The sequence below is a fragment of the Carcharhinus amblyrhynchos genome, chromosome 30 (assembly GCF_965287045.1).
Source record: "Carcharhinus amblyrhynchos chromosome 30, sCarAmb.v2.hapA, whole genome shotgun sequence".
Taxonomy (NCBI): domain Eukaryota; kingdom Metazoa; phylum Chordata; class Chondrichthyes; order Carcharhiniformes; family Carcharhinidae; genus Carcharhinus; species Carcharhinus amblyrhynchos.
Genome location: NC_137353.1, coordinates 2,772,776 through 2,794,744, shown reverse-complemented (window position 1 = coordinate 2,794,744; position 21,969 = coordinate 2,772,776). Strand labels below are relative to the sequence as shown.

Genomic DNA, 21,969 nt, shown 5'->3' with positions numbered 1-21,969 from the left:
CAATGTTAGCAAGTGTGAGGTCGTCCACTTTGGCAGAAATAATAGTAGGAGGGACTACTATTTAAAGGGTGAAAAGCTGCAGCATGCTACGGTGCAGAGGGGCCTGGGGGTCCTTGTGCATGAGTCGCAAAAACCCAGTCTGCAGGTGCAGCAGGTGATCAAGAAGGCGAACGGTATGCTGGCCTTTATAACGAGGGGGATAGAATATAAAAGTAGGGAGGTCTTGCTTCAACTGTACAAGGCACTGGTGAGGCCGCAGCTGGAGTACTGTGTGCAGTTTTGGTCGCCGCACTTGCGCAAAGGATATTTTGGCCTTGGAGGGAGTGCAGAGGAGGTTCACTAGGCTGATACTGGAGATGAGGGGGTTGGACTATGAAGAGAGACTAAATAGACTGGGTACGTACTCGCTGGAGTTTAGAAGGATGAGGAGGGATCTTATAGAGACATATAAGATAATGAAGGGGATGGATAGGGTAGAGGTAGGGAGATTCTTCCCGCTTAGAAAGGATAGCAGGACTAGAGGGCACTGCCTCAAGATAAGGGGGGGCAGTTTAGATCAGAGTTGAGGAGGAACTTCTTCACTCAAAGGGTGGTGAATCTCTGGAATTCTCTGCCCGTTGAAGTGGTGGAGGCTACCTCGTTAAATATACTTAAGTCGCGGGTAGATAGGTTTTTGACAGACAAGGGAATTAAGGGTTATGGGGAGAGAGCAGGAAAGTGGAACTGATCCACTTCAGATCAGCCATGATCTTATTGAAAGGCGGGGCAGGTTCAAAGGGCTAGATGGCCTACTCCTGCTCCTATTTCTTATGTTCTTATGATTGAACGGTGGTGCAGATTTGATGGGTCGAGTGCCCTAATTCTGCTTCTATGTCTTATGTCTTATGGTCTTAGATTTAAAAATCCAACAACTGCTATGGTGGGATTTGAACTTGTGTTCCTAGAGTATTAGCCTAGGTCTGCAAAACTAGTCCAATTACAATATTACTGTGCCGCCACTGTCTCCCTCTCAATAGCATTGGTCAACATGTTGGTACCTGCCAATGGCTCTGGAACATTATACAGAAAATAGCTGAGCCATATAGACCTGAAAGATGCTAGGAATAATGCTCTGTCTGTGCTGAATTAGTTGAAATGAGTTTCCGAGTTGGTAATGGGAGCCAGGCTGTCTGGTTACACGGGGATCCTGCTTCTGACTCACACTCAGTAATGCTGCCAAGAGTGCGCATATCCAGGCATTAGGTGAGCACATGAAGATTGGAAATTTGAATGAGGTATCACTTAGAACCAGGTTCTCTTACAACCTGAACTCACCAATGCGCTTTTCTATGAGGAGATAAAATTGGTAAAGAAAAATATAAAACTGAGTAAAATTAGTTGAACTGAACTGTCGAATTGTCTGGCTGTAAAATTGTTGGATTGAAAATGACTTCAAATAATTAAGATAATCAAAAAAGCACTTACCCACTAAAGAACCAGATATTTTATCGGGTGCTAAGAATGCTGGCAGCACTTGTTGCTCTCTGTGCTTGCTGTAAGACAGACTGTCTAGCTTCACATTGAACATGACATTAAGGATTGTGGCATTTTGCAGCTGTCAAAATAAATATATTAATAAAGTGAAGCTGAACTCAGAATGGTGGCTCTGCAAGCAGCTTTTCCAACACATATCAGCATGAGATTTGTTTTGTTGTATTTCACGATGATCACAGTGATGTTTCAATAATTCGATGATTCCGATTGATGGCTCAACAGGCAGCTTCAATGTCCTTGGGTGGGATTTTCTGGTTGCGCTCGCCCCAAGGCCCGAAAATCCCACCCGAGGTCAACGAACCTTTGCATGATGCCTTCCCCGCCTGCTACAATTCCCACGGCGGGGGGAATGGGAAAATTCTGCCCCTTGTACTGCCAGCTCATTTGTAACATTCTGATAATGCCCACACTTTAGGTTGGTCAATATTTTTGGGCATTCCAGATCAGATAGGCCAGCATAGTCAATTCATGTCAAGTCAATAATACCTTTGCCATTAAATTTGTACCCATACAACAAAATTCACTAACAAGTTGGAGCCTTTGTCATAGAATTTTGACTTATTGGAAAGGAATGTATGTTCAAATATAACAGGGTAGAATTTATGAATTTGGCTGGAATATAAATTCCTTAAACCAATTCTAACATTTCACGTTAAAATTAATCTTATCCTTGCTGTAGTTTATCAAATAACAGAAGCGAGAAAACACATTACAGATATGCTAATGCTGTGACCAAGGTTAAATGAGCTCTGTGGGGAAAAATATCATTGTACGCGACAGCAAACATATTCCAGTTTAAGGTAATGGGTGGAATTTTCCGTGTTTGTTCCAAGTGCTGGCTCAGGTGGAAATAGCAGTGTGCGACATGTTGGCGTTTCTACTGTATGTTTGAGCACGTAAGCAAAGCACTTAAGTGTCATACACTGTTAGGGCCCATCTAACCAACAACCTCGGTTTAAAGGTGTCCCGATCACCAGCACTAAAAATTAAAACACAGAATCCCTCACAGAAACGGGGAACCCATGGAGCTACCCAAAAAAAACCCCCTCTGCCTCCCCACCTTCCCTCTCCCCCCACTGCCCCACACTGGGCATGGCTCCCTTGGCATGGCCCCTGGCAGTGCAAGAGGCAGTGCCAGGATACTGCCTGGGCAAGTCCCTCTCCACCAAGGAGATGTTAATTAGTTCTGTGCCCTTGGCGTGGTCTCTTTGCCTGGTTCACATTGTTCCAGACCTGTTGTAAACTTTGCCACTGTGTTGTCACGTTGGTGAAGGGGAAATCACAATCTGGAGGGTGGGGAGGTTATGATATAGTGGGGAGGTCTGCTGATGAGATATAAATGTATTCAAATGAGGCTCCTGATTTTCCTGGGCAGAACCTCATTACTTCACGTAGCAAGATCTCACTGGCAAGATTCATGTTTTTGGTTTCTTGTGGGATTTTGCACCCACGTTGCCATCTGTGCCTACGAAATCCCGGCCAATAGGCACAATTAGTGTTGAATTGGTTTGAGAATTTCAGTCTCAATTAAACGAACAAAATATTGTTTTATCAGATCTTCATTTGGAGAATTTGCTATAATAATGCTTTGCAGTAACTTTTAATGACAAACTGTATATTTGACGTCTCAATGACTCACTGAGATCATTTAACGTGTAGCTGAATCATATAGGATAACCAAAGAACCACATTTGGTTCCTAGTCTACGGTCTACAAGCTGACCTTAGCTGCAGCAGAGTTAGGGGTGTTATATGATTCTCTGTGTTGTGTGTTAGGGAGGGAGAATCCGCCAGAGTTTTAGTACATGGTTATTATCCATTCAGCCCTGCTTGAAGGACAGACATTGGGCAAGAGAAGTAGGCTTAGCTGCCATTCGTTGTCTAGATCCAAGCATCATAAATCTTTACACCAGCAATGAATTAACACATTTGAGGGAAGAAAGGAAAACGCCACTGAGTGAAAGAAACAACTATGATATCACTTACCTGAAATGTCACTGTTCTGCTTTGATTTGCAAGAACATATCCCACATCCAATACGTTTTCGACAGAACATATCACTAATGGGTCTATACCACACCCAGTCAGGATTAGGGAAAGATTTCCTTTGACACTACGGATTTCCAAAGGTTCATAGAACTGTGAACAGACGATGGGTAATTTAAACCAGGGGTTTCAGTAAATATGGATAATTCACTCAATGACTATACATAGTGGAGGTGCTAATCTTTACAATAGAAAGATAAACATTTGGTTTGTCAGTTTCAATAAGTAACAACTAATCAATGTTCTATGCAACTTTCATACTCTGTTGATAGAACTAGAGCAGCTGGAAAATAACTGGGATTATACTTCTACTTTTACATGAAAACATGTCCTGTTGACGAGAATATTGGAGCAGAAAATGTAAGACTCCTGCTCCAGGAGTAGGCCATTCAATCCTGGAACCTGCTACACCATTCAGTAAGACCATGGCTCATCTTAATTCCACTGTTCTGCCTGCCTCCCCATAACATCTGACTCCCTTGTAGATCAAAAGTCTGTCTTAATAGCTTGTAGTTCTATGGTTTTGTGCATTTCACCCAATTTAAAATGAATTATCTCGAGAAAACAAAGATGAGTTACCATTTTGCTCTTTGCTGGTGTGAAGGAAAAAATGAGATTGTGAATTGCTCCTGGCTGAAGGGATCGAAGAGAATTTAACAATTCGAAGGGTCCACCAGGGTCCAGGGCAGATGATTTCAGCTGTAACATTGTTAGTTAAGGATTCACTTGGATAGGACTATTGAAAACTAATGTTATGGGGTTAAAGGAATCTGTAATGTTATTATGTTGTGTATACAGTGCTATATACTGAATTAACATAAAAATATGTAAAGATAAGATAGATACTAGTAAATCCAATAAAGAATTCAGGAGAAACATCTTTACCTAGAGTGATTAGAAATCAGAATTTGTGATTATAAGGAGTAATTAAGGTGACCATCCTTTAAATACCTGAGGGAGAAAGGATTGAAAGGATATCCAAATATAATTAAATGATATTGTGTAGAGGAAGTTCGTGTAGAACAGATAAGCTGTAAATGCTACATAATTTAACAAATTATTGTACTTCTATTTTAAAGCTTCCCTGTTAATTGTCAGCTGTGCCTTTATACTACTGCCTCAGCAAGAAGATCCTCATACCAATGATGCAGACCAGGACACCAAGCTTGGGGATTTATCCTCTGATGTTCTCTTGTGTGGAGAAGTAAATTGCTAACCTTGACAAGATCCCTTAAAAATTTACATTCTACTTCTCCACAATGCAGCACACTATTCCCTTAATACTTGGCCAAAACTGCATCTTAAGGTGCTCCCTAAAGTATGAATGAAACTTAGCAACTCATTTTTACTTTAAACCTGCAAGGTTCCTGTGATTTCAATAAGGTGAACATTCTGTGAGAACCTTTATTGGAATCGTTATTTAAATCTTCACTAAGTCATGGAGACTCCATAGCTTATCCAAAATTTCACTGGCACTCTAATCCTGAAGTCCTGCACCCAAATCTGATCGATTCTATTTACAGCTGGGGGAGGGGGGGGGTATGATTCAACATGGGGGAAACTCCAAACCCAGCAAGATCATTTGAACTCACTGCTGAGTTCAAGCAGGCCCCTTTTTTGTTGGAGTGAGGTCCATTTCTTGCAATGTTTAATTATACACTTGAATGTGCATAAAAAGTGGATTAGATTTGTGAACCATCAAGCAGTCAGGCTATTTAAATCCCCTGCTGCTGAATTTTGAAGGAAAACACCATACTGTGCCTCGAGTTGGAAGAAAGATGTTTGCATTTCAATAGTTATTTGTTTGTTGACATAAGCCTGGGGGCTATCATGACAACATTACTACTTAACTGCTTCTGCCACTTGTCATTATAATAGTGGCAGGCTATGCATTCATTGTTTGATAGACAGCTCCAATAGCTTATTATTGCATCAGTTGTCTTTGATCTGGAGCTATGAAAACAAATGTTTGTTTTTATAAGGGATTAAGTACTTCAAGCGATTTAACTATATTGAATGGGCTTTTATCAGTGGGAGTATTTTTTATGCAGAGATGTCTGTAACAAATTGCTTCCAGGAAGGTGGGTCTGACTTCAACATGCAAAGTCTGGCCATTTGGGGCCATTTTCCCAAGGGAGAGTCGGAAAATTTCCCAATTCTGCACACATACCTTGGGACAGAACATTCAAATCAGTAAGTGGAGGACAGCCATTTGATTTGTGTGTAGGTAAGACAGGAGGACCTGCTGGATACAGCCAGGTTTAAGGTACTGACAGAAATCAGGGAGTACATAACCTTTAATTTCGATAATTGCATTAAGCCCAAAGAGTTGAAAGAGGAAAGGTAAATAAAAACAGCATAAACTCCAGTTAAATCTAAGAGCATCCAATATTGTCAAGAGACTTACTAGAACTTTTGGAGGAGAAAAGTATTACTACAATAGAAAAGGATACATCCAGGGAACTTTGAGAAATATTCTGAATCTCGATTTTTTTGAGCACTCTCTGTTCTGCAATAGTAGTACGAAAGTAAATTGTACTGACTTAAACTTAAAGCATGTGACATGTCTATGAGGAAAACTGGTCCTATGTTCTAAAGCTTCAACATCAGCCACGGATCCCGTTTGACACTAAATATACTGGAAGGGGAGTCTGAAAAATCTAGACAGGTTGGATTAATTAACAGAATGTTTGACCTCAGTCAGGAAAATGTAACAATCTCCAAGAGTCACTGGTGATTTGACCTAAATCTTTGTCAGAGGGGCTTGACTAAGAGAGCAGTTGCTGCATGGAACTGAACTGGTGCAATGGCAAACATTCTGAAGCTATACACAACACGGGACTGAAACTCAAAACCATGGTGAGATTTTCATGTGTCTTCAAGGAACATTCATTTACAGGAATTCAATATTTAGGATTTTTTCTATAACCCTGACAGGGCTGGCTGTAGCTAGAGTAAAGACTGATGGATCTTGGCCAACGTCGGCACCTCAACCTCTTTTCATGGTTATTCAACCATGGGGGCATCAGAGCTGAGGCCGTTTATATTCTGATCAGACATTGTGTGTACATTTTCTTGCACATGTCACCTAAAACCCATCAGAATCTGGAATGATGGCTGATTTTGCCCTTTCTTGGTAAGGGGTATGATAGCAGCAGTTTTACTGCCATTCTGGCTGAGATTAAAAGGGACAGTGGCAAAAGGGATACAAAATTGACTGAGGGACAGGAAACAGAGTATTCATTGATGGATGTTTCTCTGGCTTGAGGATAGTTTGTAATGGACTTCCCAAAGGGTCAATGTTGGGACCTTTACTCTTATTGATGTATAGTGCAGCTGAGATTTGGTGTACAGGAAACAATTTCAAAATTTACAGATGACATGAAACTTGGCAGCATTATGAATTGTGAGAAGGATAGTGTAGAAATACAAAATATTGGTGGAATGGGCGTTCAAATGGCAGACAAAATTCAATGTGGAAAAATATGAAGTAATTCATTTTGGTTGGAAGAACATGGGGGGGCAATATAAAATAAGGGGGTTAGGAGCAGAAGGACCTGGGTGTTCATCGTTCATTGAAGGTGATAGGACAGGTTGAGGGAGCAGTAATTAAAGTATGCAATGTCCTTGCCATTATTCAGAAAGGCATACAAGGGCAAGGAGGTTATGTTGAACTTGTAAAAGACACTAGTTCAACCTCAGCTGCATTATTGAGTTCAGCGCTGGGCGCCACACTAAGAAAGATGCGAGCGCATTGGCAAGAGTGCAGAAAAAATTCACGAGAGTGGTTCCAGAGATAAGGAAATTCAGTTATGAAGATAGATTGAAGAGGTTGGGATTGTTCTCCTTGGAGAATAGAAGGCTGAGAGGACATTTATAGAGGTGTTCCAATCCATGAAGGGTTTGGACAGAGTAGAAATGGGAAACTATTCCCACTCATGAAAGGATCAAGAATGAGGGCACAGATTTAAAGTAATTGGCAAAAGATGTAAAAGCAACATGAAGAGAAACCTTTTCACATAGCAAGTGGCTAAGGTCCGGAATGTACTGTCCAGGAGTCTGGTTCAATTGTGGCTTTTAGAAAGGAATTGGATCCGAAAAAGAAGAATGTGCAGGATTTTGAGGAAAAGGCGAGGGATTGACATTAGTTTAATTGGTCATTTGGACAGCCATACAGGCACAACTGGACCGAATGGCCTCCTTCTGTGCTGTTCACTAATGTCCTGCTAGGGAAGGAAATCTGCCATCCTTGCTGGGTCTGGCAACATGTGACTCCAGAGCCACAGCAATGTGGTTGACTCTCAACTGCCCTCCAAGGGCAACTAGGGATGAGCAATAAATGCTGGCCAGCCAGCGACATCTACGTCCCATAAATGAATTTTTTAAAAAGATGAGATCAGTCAACAGCATTGACTGAGGGTCAGATTAATAATCTGGGATCTACATGGATAATATGGCTTAGTTCCACAAGTGCCATTTATTTACTTATCAGGGAGTCAAGGAACATTCTTAATATCCTCAATTAAACTCATCATGAATTCTGTAAGTCAAACCAAAGGTATAACCAGTTAGTTGAGCATTTCTCCTCACCTACTGCAATTGCTCCAAAGTCCACCATATTCTGTTTGTTACCAGAAATGAGTATCAATGGTGGGGGAGCTGTAGGGCAATTAACCTCCAGATATAAGGTGTTGTAGATGCTACAAATATAAAATATTAATGGTTACTATCACAATGTGCATCAATATACTTTAAAACATCAAATTACTAAAAACAATTTAACAGATCTGTTGCACTGGCAAAAATTCAGCATTTTGAATCAGACACTAGTTGTAGGAACTGCCCTGGTTTCCTATCTAAATTATAAATCTACCCCATAGTTTATCCTTCAACTAATAACTTTCCCTTTAAGCAAGATATTTCAAATATTAATGGGTAAATCTATGAGATTTCTGTAACATGATGACTTTAAAGTATATTTTTATATTGCCTGCTATTCTATTATTCATCTGCTCCTAATACATATCTGCATAAATTTTAGAATAAGCAGGTAGAAAATGTTGAACTCCCCTCTTAAGTTCGATACCTGTTTTGGCATCAATAATGCATTTCCTGAGGGGATTGTTTTTTGGGGGTCCAAGCAATTACAGGTGATGTTACTGTGATCTTATCCCATGTAATGGTCACTTGCAATGATCAAAAGCCATCGTTGCCATGAACCAAAATTTTATTGGTTCCATTAATTTCATTATAATGCTCAAAAAAATGTCACTATTTAATAGGCACATAACAGATCGGACATGCAATCACAACTGGAGAAAGGTTTCAAGAAAGTGATATCAACAGTTGAAAGGGTCAAGTGATTACTACTTGCTAATAAGCATAATCATTTTTAATTACATATTCAAAAGCAATCATGTTGCTTCAGTAAAGATACTATAGAGGGTTATGGTGATAGATTTAGATGAGGAAACATAGGAAATGGCTGGAGAACATCAGCATAGACTGGTTGGGCTAAATGGCCTGTTTCTGGGATTTGTCAAAAATCAAGGCCATGGAAGACATACCCAGCTGTTTCTAGATAAGGGAATGCAGTGAATGCTGAATGGGTTAGGCCAGGACCAGGTTCATTGAAAACACAACACTATTAATGCTATTGTACCTGTATGGGGGGTAAGCTGACTCTTTATGTTCTGTTGTTCGATGTGTAATGAAACAGGGAATTACAAATGAATGAAACTCTTCTTTGAAACTCCTCAGCAATGAATCAAGAGCTGCATTGTATTCATCAGAACTGAAACAATAGAAAACAGATTTATATGAAAACAGCTCCTTTCTTCAGAATGTTATAAATTATGTCCGGTCAAAGGGGACAGATTTTATAAGTGCACATCTGGATAATTACATGTTGTACACGTCATGTTGGAACAATTTCTACAAAATATATAACAGCAAAGCAAAAGAATTGTACCAGTCAAGTGAAATGATTACAAACACGAGTGTTACCTTTACAACTTTATTGAAGTTAGGGGTTACTGGTTCCTTTTTTGTTTGAAATGATCAGTACATTAAATATAAACATTATTTATAAAAATAGCCATGAATCTATGAGAAATTATGAGCACTGGCAATCCAGAGTAGAAACATATTTACTCAGAATACAACAGAAAAAAAAAGGGTAGTTGTTGGACAGTGTTCTCAAATGCATGATGGCTCTAATATCTCTCCTGTTCCTTGCCTTGGTGGAGGAGAGGAAGAATGCATTAGAAATGTGCTTTGTGTCCTCAAGGTACTGACAGATTGAATTTGGTGGGCCAGGCAATGAGCGCAACATAGCTGCACTCTCAATCTGGCCCTTAGCAGCTGCTTGCACTGGTAACCAGGACCAAATCAGAGAGTGTAGCTATTGGTTGGGTTGTGGGCTTTAGAAAGATGCTTCTCCTTTTCAGGGCCCTTGGTTCTGCCATTTATGAAGGCTCGGAATCCTACCTCATGATTGTCCTGTGTTATTCTTCAAGTTAAAGCTGGCCATGCCTGCCACTTGGAATTTGAACCCAAAAGCCTGTCTGGCAGAAGTGCATGGAATTATCTGACCCTGTCCTTTCACTTATTCTTTCAAGGGATACGGGCATCGCTGGCTCAGCCAGCATTTATTGCCCTTGAGAAGATGCTGGGGAACAGTTTTCTTGAATCTCTGCAGACCATGCGGTGTGGGTATATCTGGGTCCGATGCAATTGATTCTCTTGCCATAGTTGTACATTAAATTTGTGAAGGAAGAATTGCACTTTTCCCCCAGACTGAAAGCTATTATGATAATTTCACAACTTCACATTGAGCACAGATATGTACGCACTGATCTTTTTGTTACTTACAAGTTTCTGTCCAGGAAAAGAATGAACAGAAAATCATGAGTGGTGCACTTCTGAATCCCTGATCTGTGCTTTCATAGAATCAAATCATAGTATTTTTAAACATAGGAGGCCATTTGATCCATCTGCTGGAATTCTACTGCCCTGCCTGCCATGGAATTGGAGCAGGCGAGGAGTGGACAGAGGAAATGCGTGTTGACCTTGGGAATTTCCGTCTCGCTTGAACAATCCCACCCATCATGTCAGTGCTATCTCTCTATAACAGCAAGTCTCATGCTCCTGCCCTTTCCTCATGCTTCTTCATTTTTCTCAAGTGCTTATCCCATTTCCTTCTTTGACAGCCCAAGTTCTGTGTCTAGATGACAAAATTCATAAAATTACCTCTCATTTCCCAAAGGGACAAAGGTTGTGCAGTAGATGTCGTTTTACTTACTCGAGTGGAATGTCTGTTGGGTTGGGAGGTTCAAACACGGAGTTGTCACTTGAACTGTCATTTTCCTTAAATTGCAGCTTAGAAGCACTTTGGTGAGGTTGGTTTATATCTTTCTGTTTTGCCTGTGTTTTCCTTTTGTTCTGCAGGACAAACCAAACGATATAAAGAACTCTTTCTTCCAACTCATTCATCTTCCATTGATTAACAAGGATCACAAAAACTATATCACTGTTGTATAAAAAATGTAATTAAAACTTTTTTACTCTTTCTGTTCTTTCTCTGGCAGTTTTCTCTCCTCATCCAAAAGCACTGACTTCTCTGGTAATTCCCCTGCAACCTTCTCTAATATATATGACATCAGACAATGCACATCAACACTCTGGTAATCAATGCACAGAGCTTCACATACAGGGCTGATCTTCTGTCTGGGGTGGGCTGGCGCATTTTGATGTGTGAATAGCTGCACTTAGTTTTTTTTTTGAGGAAATTCTATTTCCCTCTGCACTATTTTCCTCTGGCCTTTTCTGTGGGACAGGAATTCCTAGTGTGAAAAACACACACCTGTCCTTACTGAGGTTGAGTTTCCCATTTTAAATGGGGAATAAAAACAGGATCTAATCCAGTTGTCTGGTGGTGTGGGGTTTTTGGAAATCCATCAAAATGTTTGAGAGTTCATGAAGAAAATGGACAGCCTGGGACAATGTGTTTTCATGCCTCCAAAAGGTCACCATTCAGTGTTATAATGTAATGTAGATATGTTTTTAAGGCAGCAATTCTTCATAGGGATCTGTCCTTTAAAGATAAGTTAATCATTTAAACATTGTTGAGAGCTGGGATACTGGGTAGGATTTTATGGCCTTGCTCCAATGTGACTGGAAAATCCCATCTGAAGTCAAAGGACATTTTCGTTGTCTGCCCCTCACCTGCTCTCATTCCATGGTGGTGGTGGTGGGGAGGTGGTAGAGTTCTGGCGACTGTTGGAGAACTGAGACCAGCCTTATAACTGGCCTAACTCCCCACTGACACGTCTTACACACTCCAGCATACTGTGCACTGCAAACTCTACCCTGGTGTGAAAAGATGGTGTGTGAAGTTATGCATTGTAGAGATTGGGTTTTCCTGAGCCCAGAGGAAGATTTGGCCCATAAATTGCATCTGAAGGTACTTTTCTTTCTATTCACAGAAGCACTTGACTAAGAAGTTGATAAAGAAAGGAAGGATAGACTATGAAGCTAAACTAGCACTAAATATAAAAAAGGACAGTAAGAGTTTTTACAAATATATAAAGAGGAGGAGGCTGGCTAGAGTGAATGTTGGACCCTTAGAGGATGAGAGGGCGGAATTTAGTGGTAGGAGATGAGGAAATGGCTGAGGCCTTAAATAAGTTTTTTGCCTCGGTCTTCACGGAGGAGGACGCAAATAGTTTGCCAGATATTAAAGATAGAAGGATGGTGCGAGTTGAGGGCTTGAATGCGATTACTGTCACTAGAGAGGTAGTGCTTGATGGACTAGGGGGAACTGATGGTGGACAAGCCCCCAGGACCGGATGGAATGCATCCCAGGGTTCTGAAGGAAATGGCAGAGGTGATAGTAGATGCCTTAGTGATTATTTACCAAACTTCGCTGGATTCCAGGCAAGTACCGGAAGATTGGAAAACGGCTAATGTTACGCTGCTGTTTAAAAAAGGTAGCAGGCAAAAGGCAGGGAATTATAGGCCGGTTAGTTTAACGTCTGTTGTTGGAAAAATGCTTGAATCCGTCATCAAAGATGAAATAGCGAGGCACCTGGAAAGGAATAGTTTGATAGAGCAGATGCAGCACGGGTTCGTTAAGGGGAAGTCGTGTTTGACGAATTTATTGGATTTCTATGAGGATGTGACTAGTGCGGTAGACAGAGGGGAACCGGTAGATGTGGTGTTTCTCGATTTTCAAAAGGCGTTTGATAAGGTGCCTCACAAAAGGTTGCTTCAGAAGGTTAGGGGGCATGGAGTTGGGGATAAGGTGTTAACATGGATAGAGGATTGGTTGTCTAATAGGAGGCAGAGAGTTGGAATAAATGGGTGCTATTCTGATCGGCAGTTGGTGACTAGTGGAGTGCCATAGGGATTGGTGCTGGGGCCTCAGCTATTTACCATTTATATTGATGATCTGGAGGAGGGGGCTAAAGCGTAGGGTGACGAAATTTGCTGATGACATGAAGATGAGTGGAAAAGCAAATTGCACGGAGGGTGTGGAAAGTCTACAGAGGGATCTGGATAGGCTGAGTGAGTGGGCGAGGAGCTGGCAGATGGAGTACAATGTTACCAAGTGTGAGGTTATCCACTTTGGCAGAAATGATGGTAGGAGGGACTACTATTTGAAGGGCAAAAAGCTGCAGCATGCTACGGTGCAGAGCGACCTGGGGGTCCTTGTGCATGAGTTGCAAAATCCCAGTCTGCAGGTGATCAAGAAGGTGAATGGGATGCTGGCCTTTATAGCGAGGGGGATAGAATATAAAAGCAGGGAGGTCTTGCTGCAACTGTACAGGGCACTGGTGAGGTCGCAGCTGGAGTACTGTGTGCAGTTTTGGTCGCCGCACTTGCGCAAGGATATCTTGGCCTTGGAGGGAGTGCAGAGGAGGTTCACTAGGCTGATACCAGAGATGAGGGGATTTGACTATGAAGACAGACTAAATAGACTGGGTCTGTACTCGTTGGAGTTTAGAAGGATGAGGAGGGATCTTATAGAGACATATAAGATAATGAAAGGGATGGATAGGGTAGAGGTAGAGAGATTCTTCCTGCTCAGAAAGGACAGCAGGACTAGAGGGCGCAGCCTCAAGATAAGTGGGGTGCAGTTTAGAACAGAGTTGAGGAGGAACTTCTTCACCCAAAGGGTGGTGAATCTCTGGAATTCTCTGCCCGTTGAAGTGGTGGTGGCTACCTCGCTAAATATATTTAAGACACGGGTAGATAGGTTTTTGACAAACAAGGGAATTAAGGGTTATGGGGAAAAAGCGGGAAAGTGGAACTGATCCACTTCAGATCAGACATGATCTTATTGAATAGCGGGGCAGGCTCGAAGGGCCAGATGGCCTACTCCTGCTCCTATTTCTTATGTTCTTATGTTCACTTACCTCTCTCTACACTAAATCCTTTGCTGGAATTCCTGCCCACCGCAGTGCTTCAGAGTGTGTGTCTACGTGGAGCACATGTCTGACTGTGCTCATGCTTGAAGTAACTGTAAAATACTTTATTTAAAAAAATCCTTGTGGCCAATTATGGGTTGCTCCTAGCCTTAACCCAGAAGTTAATGCGGTCAGAGTTCCACCCCAGCACCACCTCTTCTGACAAGTGACCGATAATTCATAAGCCCAACAAATGTACTGGTTTTACCGGGACCTTGTCGTGCTCACAAATTCAGAAATCACTGGGATCTTGAAGGACAGTTCCAGAGGCTGGGAACTACATTTCGTGGCAGACTCTCAGGTCTTTGACACATGCACCCACTGGGAACTGGCTGGCACATGCACAATTTTTGTTCTATCATCCCCCAGGCCAGGGAATGATCCTGCACGCATGTGCACAAAAGGGTTTGATGAGATTAAACAGTGTGAAAATACAGCTCAGGTGGCCTGAGCAGGAGCGCCATTACAGAGGAGGTGTCCCATGGAGCAGGACACAGCAAGGGGGACAGGAGAAAGGTCCCAGAGATAAAGATCCAGATAATGGACAAAGATGTTATGGGGAATTAAGATCTGTTGGTTTGAGCAATACGCAGAATGGGAAGCTGCACAAATGGCCTTTTAGTGAGGTGTGTTCAGGTTGTCACTACTTTCTCCAAGGGTGTCTTCCCCTGCTTTTTCATCAACTCATTACGCAGTGATGTGAGCTTTTGATGGTTTATGTTGTATAATTTTTTTTTCCTGAAAGATTTTAAGGATACAATCCAGTTGGATCCATTGGATGATGCTTGGTACAAATACCGTTCATTCAGAAGTCTCAATCCCTTCAATGTGAAAAGCAATCAGTATTTGAACATGCTCTACACCCAAGTTTTTTATCTTTATAATCTAGCCAAAGATATAGGTCACTTCTTTCATCTTCCACATTTCCTCTATCCAGGCATCCACACAGTGATACTGACCTGCTCCCAATGTACCAAGCTCAGTTTCATGTCTACATTGTGTGGTTAGTTTTAAATCTGACTCTGAGACAGCTGCAGCACTGCGACTCTCTCTTCCATCATCACTCAGTGTGACAGTACTTGACTGTTCTTTACTTCACTCTCTCTAAGAAAGGAGAAGGTTTTGTTTTATTTTGCAGTCATTGTGTTCATCAGGCAGTTTTGAAGATTTGATTATTATCCACACACACCTCTCTCCCACCCACTTTATATGTTACGCAGGCTCTTGCATTTGGAGAGTTCAGGCACTGTCCTGTTTCCTCTAGGCAGTTGTTAGCAGTTATGACTGAGATCATTGTCCCTTCAGGCTTGCAGTGAAGTCCTGAAGAGATAAAGATAAATGACAGGAGCAGAAAAAAATGTTTCCCAAGTTAAAGCAGGAGCTGTGGCGATTAGACTGGAAGCAGAGTGGGCTTGAAAGAAACTGGAGTCCAAGGAGGAAGCTGAAGGTTGGTGGCTCCTTATTGCAGACCTTTGGAGTGTGGTGTTCTGCTTGGCACAGCTGAAGTTCTAAATGTGTGCTTGGAAGGTGGCGATCTTGGAAGGGGGAATGTAGAAAATGAGATTGAAGATGGAGGTGAACAACACACAAACTACTTTCTGTTTCCCACACTGCGTGCCAGTCATCGCCTATTTTGTCTTTTTTGCTAAAAGCACAGTTCTCAACAGCTCAGGTTAGGTGGGTTAACAGCTTATAAAATAAAAAAAACCTAAAGTCCTACTCAGGACTCACTGCAAGCCTGAAGGGACAATGATCTCAGTCATAACTGCTAACAACTGCCTAGAGGAAACGGGACAGTGTCTGAACTCTCCAAATGCAAGAGCCTGTGTAACATATAAAGGGGGTGGGGGAGAGGTGTGTGTGGATAATAATCAAATCTTCAAAACTGCCTGATGAACACAGTGACTGCAAAATAAAACAAAACCTTCTCCTTTCTTAGAGAGAGTGAAGTAAAGAACAGTCAAGTACTGTCACACTGAGTGATGATGGAGGAGAGAGTCGCAGTGCTGCAGCTGTCTCAGAGTCAGATTTAAAACTGACCACACAATGTAGACATGAAACTGAGCTTGGTACATTGGGAGCAGGTCAGTATCACTGTGTGGATGCCTGGATAGAGGAAATGTGGAAGATGAAAGAAGTGACCTATATCTTTGGCTGGATTATAAAGATAAAAACTTGGGTGTAGAGCATGTTCAAATGCTTTTCACATTGAAGGGATTGAGACTTCTGAATGAACGGTATTTGTACCAAGCATCATCCAATGGATCCAACTGGATTGTATCCTTAAAATCTTTCAGGAAAAAAAATTGTACAACATAAACCATCAAAAGCTCACATCACTGCGTTATGAGTTGATGAAAAAGCAGAGGAAGACACTCTTGGAGAAAGTAGTGACAACCTGAACACATCTCACTAAAAGGCCAGTTGTGCAGTTTCCCATTCTGCATATTGCTCAAACCAACAGATCTTAATCTGACCACTTTGGCTCGGTGAAACTCAAAGTGAAAATGGGGCTAATGTTGGAATTGGATTGCATTCTTGCTACAGTGCTGCAGGAGTATTTGATCACATAGCTACCAAGCTGAGGAAGAAAGTTTGCCAGCATATCAAAGTAACCAAGGGTAAAATTTAGAATTTCATTGACGAATCTACAAGCCTATGCAGCAAAACCACTCCAGTAATTACCTGAAATACGAAAGTGATGAGAAGAATGATTTATTTTCCAGATCAAACAGCTGATACATTAGTTAAATATTGTGACTGTCTTGAGGAACATGATTTTGATGACCTCTACGTGAAGTAGATCTCTTGTAGAGGTTTGCAAGTGATGAAGCGAGTGTTATGCTGGGCACCAAATCCAGTATAGCTCTCTGACTAATGGAGTTGATATTATTATTTGGCAATGCCTGAACCATAGATTAGAACTTGCAGTGGGCATTCATGACAGAAGTTAGTGGAGTGAATCATTTCCATTTACTTATGGACAAGTTATATTGTGTGTGCAACACATCACCTCAAATCAGAGGCAACTGGCAGAATGTGGTGCTAAATTAGAACAACACGCTGCTAAAATAAGCTGCATTTTCAGCACCAAATGGGTCGCAAGTTAACTTACAATAATGTTGGCTGTGAAGCAAAAATGAAGCATTAGCGCTCAATTTGAACTGACAATGAAAGATGAAACAAGTCTGCATCTGACAGGAGAACCTATGGAGGTCCATTGAAGAGAACTTCCTCAACGGTTTCTCTCAGACTTTGCTCTGGCATGTTACATGAACTCAGCATGATGAGTGTTTGCAGAAACTCATTATAACGATTGCGTATGCAGACAAATTGATCTGATGGAGCATGTGCTTTTGTATTGGCTGAAAGACTGACCTAGCATGGAATCTCTCGAGGCTAAAGATACAGTCACACTGGGAAAGTCTGGAATGGTTTCATTATGGAGCAGCAGTAAGACTGTTAGCATTTGTTATCAGCATTTTCTTATCAGTCTTGTTAATAATTTAGAAAATCCAATGTTCACAACAATGTAATTGAAAGACTCTCATCCAGTTTTGGAAGCCCAGTCCTGTTATGCATCTCTGATCGACCACATGGGCATTCTTCATGAAGACTGATGGCCAGTTGAAATGCCACCAGGTTATAGCAAATCAGTGATATCTTTTTTCTTCAGCAGTTTAAATTGTCACCTACTTCTGTAATCGATGCATTCAGAAAATACGTGGAGGAAGCAAGCCAATGCATTCCCCAGGAGTTATGATCATTACTAAATTGCACACAAGTAATTCGAAGCAACACTGCAGAATGAGAGTGAGAATTCAGTCAAATTAATTTAATTACAACACCAAAGCACTTAAGAATTCTCACAAGCTGGGTATCAGCACTGATGTTTGTCAAACTACATGGAACCTCCCCACCACCCCTGCAATGCACTGGGATCCAGGATCACATATCACAACTGGCTGCAATGTCACTGATTGGCAGAGGAGCCGAGGATAAGATCGGCCTAATCCTTTAGCAGAAATGTGGAACCAGGCCCGCTGTGGAAATTATTGTGAAGTGTTGATTGCAGAAATTCAAGAAATGTTGTGATATCGGTTTTTGAAAAATTGTGGTGATAATGTTACTACTAAAAACGTTTATTGATGAGTTTATTATGCTAATTTAAGATGAAAACTTTGTCACCTGAAAAAAATTACAACACTGATGAAACAAGTCTGTTTAGGTAGGCACGTCCCTAAGAAAATGTTAGCAAGAGCAGAGGAGAGTGCACCAACGAGTGTTACAGATGTTAAGCATAGGTTGACTGTCTTTGGTTGTTCCAATGAGGCTGGGGCACACACATGTAAATTGGTTGTAATTGGGAAGAAAAAATGTACCAGGAGTGTCAAGGGTGTTCAGGCATTTCCTGCTTACTATTACGCCAAGGACTTACGTAGTGATTAGTTTCACAACTATTTTGTACAGGGGTATGTGTGAATTGTCGGGTAGCTGGATTTAAATGAAAACCATAAACTTATGTTACATCTTGATGTGGAGTTGCCAGCATTGGACTGGGGTGGACACAGTATGTGGTCTCACAACACCAGATTAAAGTCCAATAGGTTTATTTGATAGCACGAGCTTTTGGAACGGTGCCCGAATAAACCTAGTGTTGTGAGACTACTTACTATGCAACGCCTGAACAATGGTTAAGCACATCTTCCTGCTGAACCCTGGTGAAGAACAATGCTTTAGCTGTTTACACTTCCCCATCCAATGCGTCATCATTAATGGACCGGGGCAATTTTTGAACCCTGAAATCTAAATCTAAAGATGACTCTTTAATAGTTAGCTCGGTACTGTGAACTGAGGTTGTGGTTGGAAGGTTCCGAAAAAGGAGTTTACAGTTATGTACGCCATCTTCGCATCTGTTCATGTCAAGTCCCTTGCTGATAAAGACATCTTGACATATGGCTGGTACAACCTTTGGCCTGCAACAAAGTTCACTAAAGCAATGATACTGACAAAGACTTTGAAAGTTTTTGTGTGAACAAGAGAAAAAAATCTGGCAAACTAGCTCCTTGGCTATGTAAAGGATATATCAATGGAACGTGGAGTATGCTGGAAGCAGAAGATATTGAGGAAGTGTTTAACATTTCTAACAATGCTTCTGTCACTCATTCTTTGACTGAAAGGAAAACTGCCTTGTGTTTTCCTTCCCCCACTGGATTCTACTTTCCAGGTTTAGCTGGGAGATACTTGATGACTTGGTGGAACAGACAAAATCCAATCCAAAACCTATGCACTGAAACAAATAGATGGCAGTCATTCTGAGGTGTCATTTTACAGCAGTCATCTTTTGTTCTCATGACTTACTATGCCCTCCGGATCACTCATCTAAATTATTGCATTGCAACTTAATGTTGGGTTGGATTGCCACCTGTTCTAATGTGTAAATAAATGAATTACTGTGGGGAGAGAAACCTGCATCATCTTTCAGATACTTGCACACTATTGATATTATAATGTGTCCTTAGAATAAGCGCCAGATGGCACATTATTCCCAGTGGATTTTCTGTTTTGGTCTTTCTTCCCACACTTTTTAATCACTTGTGGCCATTGTTTCTTATTCTGCAGAACTCAACTGCTTTACAAAATTTTAATTCTGAAATGGAATGAACTACCAATTTCACATTCTATGGCTGGATTTTCTGGCCATTCTTGCTGGTTGGAACCTCTGGTCCTGCCAACAGTGAACCCCTATCGTAGATTTCCAGGCGTTGGGAGATGTAAAGAACAGGAAGCCATGTTGACAGCTCCTACCCAGTAAAAAGTCTGACAACACCAGGTTTCAGTCCAACCGATTTATTTGATAGTAAATTCACTAGCTTTCGGGTTAGCCCCTTCGTCAGGTGAATGGAGAGTTCTGGCCTCAGACAGAGCATATAAAGCACAGACAGTTTACAGATTACTGATTAGAATGCGAATCTTTACACCTAACCTGCTGTTCAAGTCTTAAAGTGGCTGACAATGTGTGTGGAACGAGCACTGATCACAGGTTCAGTGCAATCAGTGATCGAGAAAAATAACAGCCATGATTGAATGGTGGAGCAGACTTGCTGAGCCAAGTGGCCAAATCCTGCTCCTATGTCTTATGGTCTTATGTATCCAACTTCCTCTTAAGGACTACTATTGACTCTGTCTCAACTTATTTAGTTTATTTATGATCCATTAGCAAATGATCCAGTAATAACTTAAATTTCAAGTCACTTTCATTGATGAGCTCATTCATTGATTTATACATTGATTAGTTAATAAAAACACATGCAAGATTTTTATCAATAGAAAAATCAGTTGGGAAGGTGATGGCCCTCTGTTCTATATTGCCCTGCCACATCACCTATTTCCTGTAAATAGAATCATAGAATCATTCCAGTGCAGGAGGCGGCCAATTGGCCCATGGAGGCTGCACCGACCACAATCCCACCCAAACCCTAACCCCACAACACAGTGCATTTACCCTACTAAACCCCCTGACACCAAGGGGCAATTTGGCATGGCCAATCCACCTAACCTGCATGTCTTTTGGAGGAAACCAGAGCAACCAGAGGAAACCCATGCAGATGCGGGGCAAACGTGCAGACTCTGCACAGACAGTGACTCAAGCCAGGAATTGAACCTAAGTCCCTAGCGCTGTGCTAACCATTATGCTACTGTGTCACCCCGATATTGGGTGGTAGCCAAAATTATCTTCACATGCAATAATCCTCAAGTCACGTTCTGCAACTTTTCCAATCAGAATAAGGTGCAGGTTTAAACATTGTGAGTAGTTTTATGAGGCGCACTGCTGCAGCTAATGCTTTACTCAGAATCCATGCTGGAAAAGAATATGTGGAATGTAATTCTAAAGAAAGGAGACGTCTAAATATTCTTACTGATGAATTGCCCAATATTGATGTGTCGTTGGAATCCTGTTTCTCCAAAATCCTCTCTGTTTCTGCAGCTCGGCACAGCATTCGGACAGCTTCTTCTTGCACCAGCAGGTCTGGCAGTGTTGGTTTAAATATCAAGTGCACTCTAAACTTCTGCCATTCAAAGATAGAATAAATAACATTTTAAGGTGATAAACAAAAGTGTGAATGATAAATAAAGCTTTAAATGTATTGACATGGAATATGAGGCCAATGAATGGCTAACATTTCTTGCAAACTTGAAAAAAATGCTTCTTATACCAGAGGAACCCGTAAAATTGGGGCTGAAATTCATGAATGAAACAGTATTGAATACATCCCTGATTAGCAACTTGTCAACCAAATCATATTCTCAGAATGTTTATGTTTCAAGGGGACATTTATGTAATTTGTTTATGGGAAAACAGGTATAAACTTGTCTGAAACAGGAATAACTAATTATTAATCCTTTTTTAAAATATCTCACTCAGTGATTCTGGTTATAACTGGTGATTTTAATATAAGGAGTGATAAATGTGAATATATTGCTCTTTGGAAAAGGAGTGGCTGCACTGAATATTTCCAAGCTTAGCTCCCTCAGATGAACACTAAAGCTCCTTCCATTCTGTTCAATAACCAAACTTCAGAAAAAAGCATTTTTCCTGTATCAGTGTGAACTTTTTCGCTTCAGAGACCAGCTATCCTTAAAAGCATCAGGAGTGAAACTGCAAAGGTTTGAATGTAAATTAAGGTCCCTTTGGTCTAGTGAATTAAAATCCAGGTGAGATGGTGATTAAAGCCACTGCTTCCCCCTACCGGCGTATAAGGCAGACTTCCATCTGATTCCACAAGTAGTTTTACTTGAATGGGTCTCTAGCCTGTCGCCAGAGGCTTATGGTTGGAGGGGGTGCCACTCCACATCAAGAATGGCTGACCAGGAGCCTCTCTTGTTCTTATGCCTGCCTTTGGCATGTTGGAAAAATTTTG

General features: G+C 41.3%; 1 protein-coding gene across 1 annotated transcript in view; it reads right to left on the bottom strand.

Annotated features, from left to right (window-relative positions):
* The window catches only part of cfap74 (cilia and flagella associated protein 74), a 210,440-nt gene that overhangs the window by 49,319 nt on the left and 139,152 nt on the right, over nucleotides 1-21,969 (bottom strand). Inside the window, exons 27-34 of the mRNA XM_080215220.1 lie at nucleotides 20,968-21,117; nucleotides 10,882-11,021; nucleotides 9,241-9,372; nucleotides 8,169-8,278; nucleotides 6,032-6,087; nucleotides 4,158-4,277; nucleotides 3,519-3,671; nucleotides 1,465-1,594 (exon numbers count right to left, since the gene is read on the bottom strand). Of these exons, the coding sequence (XP_080071346.1) occupies nucleotides 1,465-1,594; nucleotides 3,519-3,671; nucleotides 4,158-4,277; nucleotides 6,032-6,087; nucleotides 8,169-8,278; nucleotides 9,241-9,372; nucleotides 10,882-11,021; nucleotides 20,968-21,117 (991 nt within the window). The remainder of the gene's footprint in view (nucleotides 1-1,464; nucleotides 1,595-3,518; nucleotides 3,672-4,157; nucleotides 4,278-6,031; nucleotides 6,088-8,168; nucleotides 8,279-9,240; nucleotides 9,373-10,881; nucleotides 11,022-20,967; nucleotides 21,118-21,969) is intronic.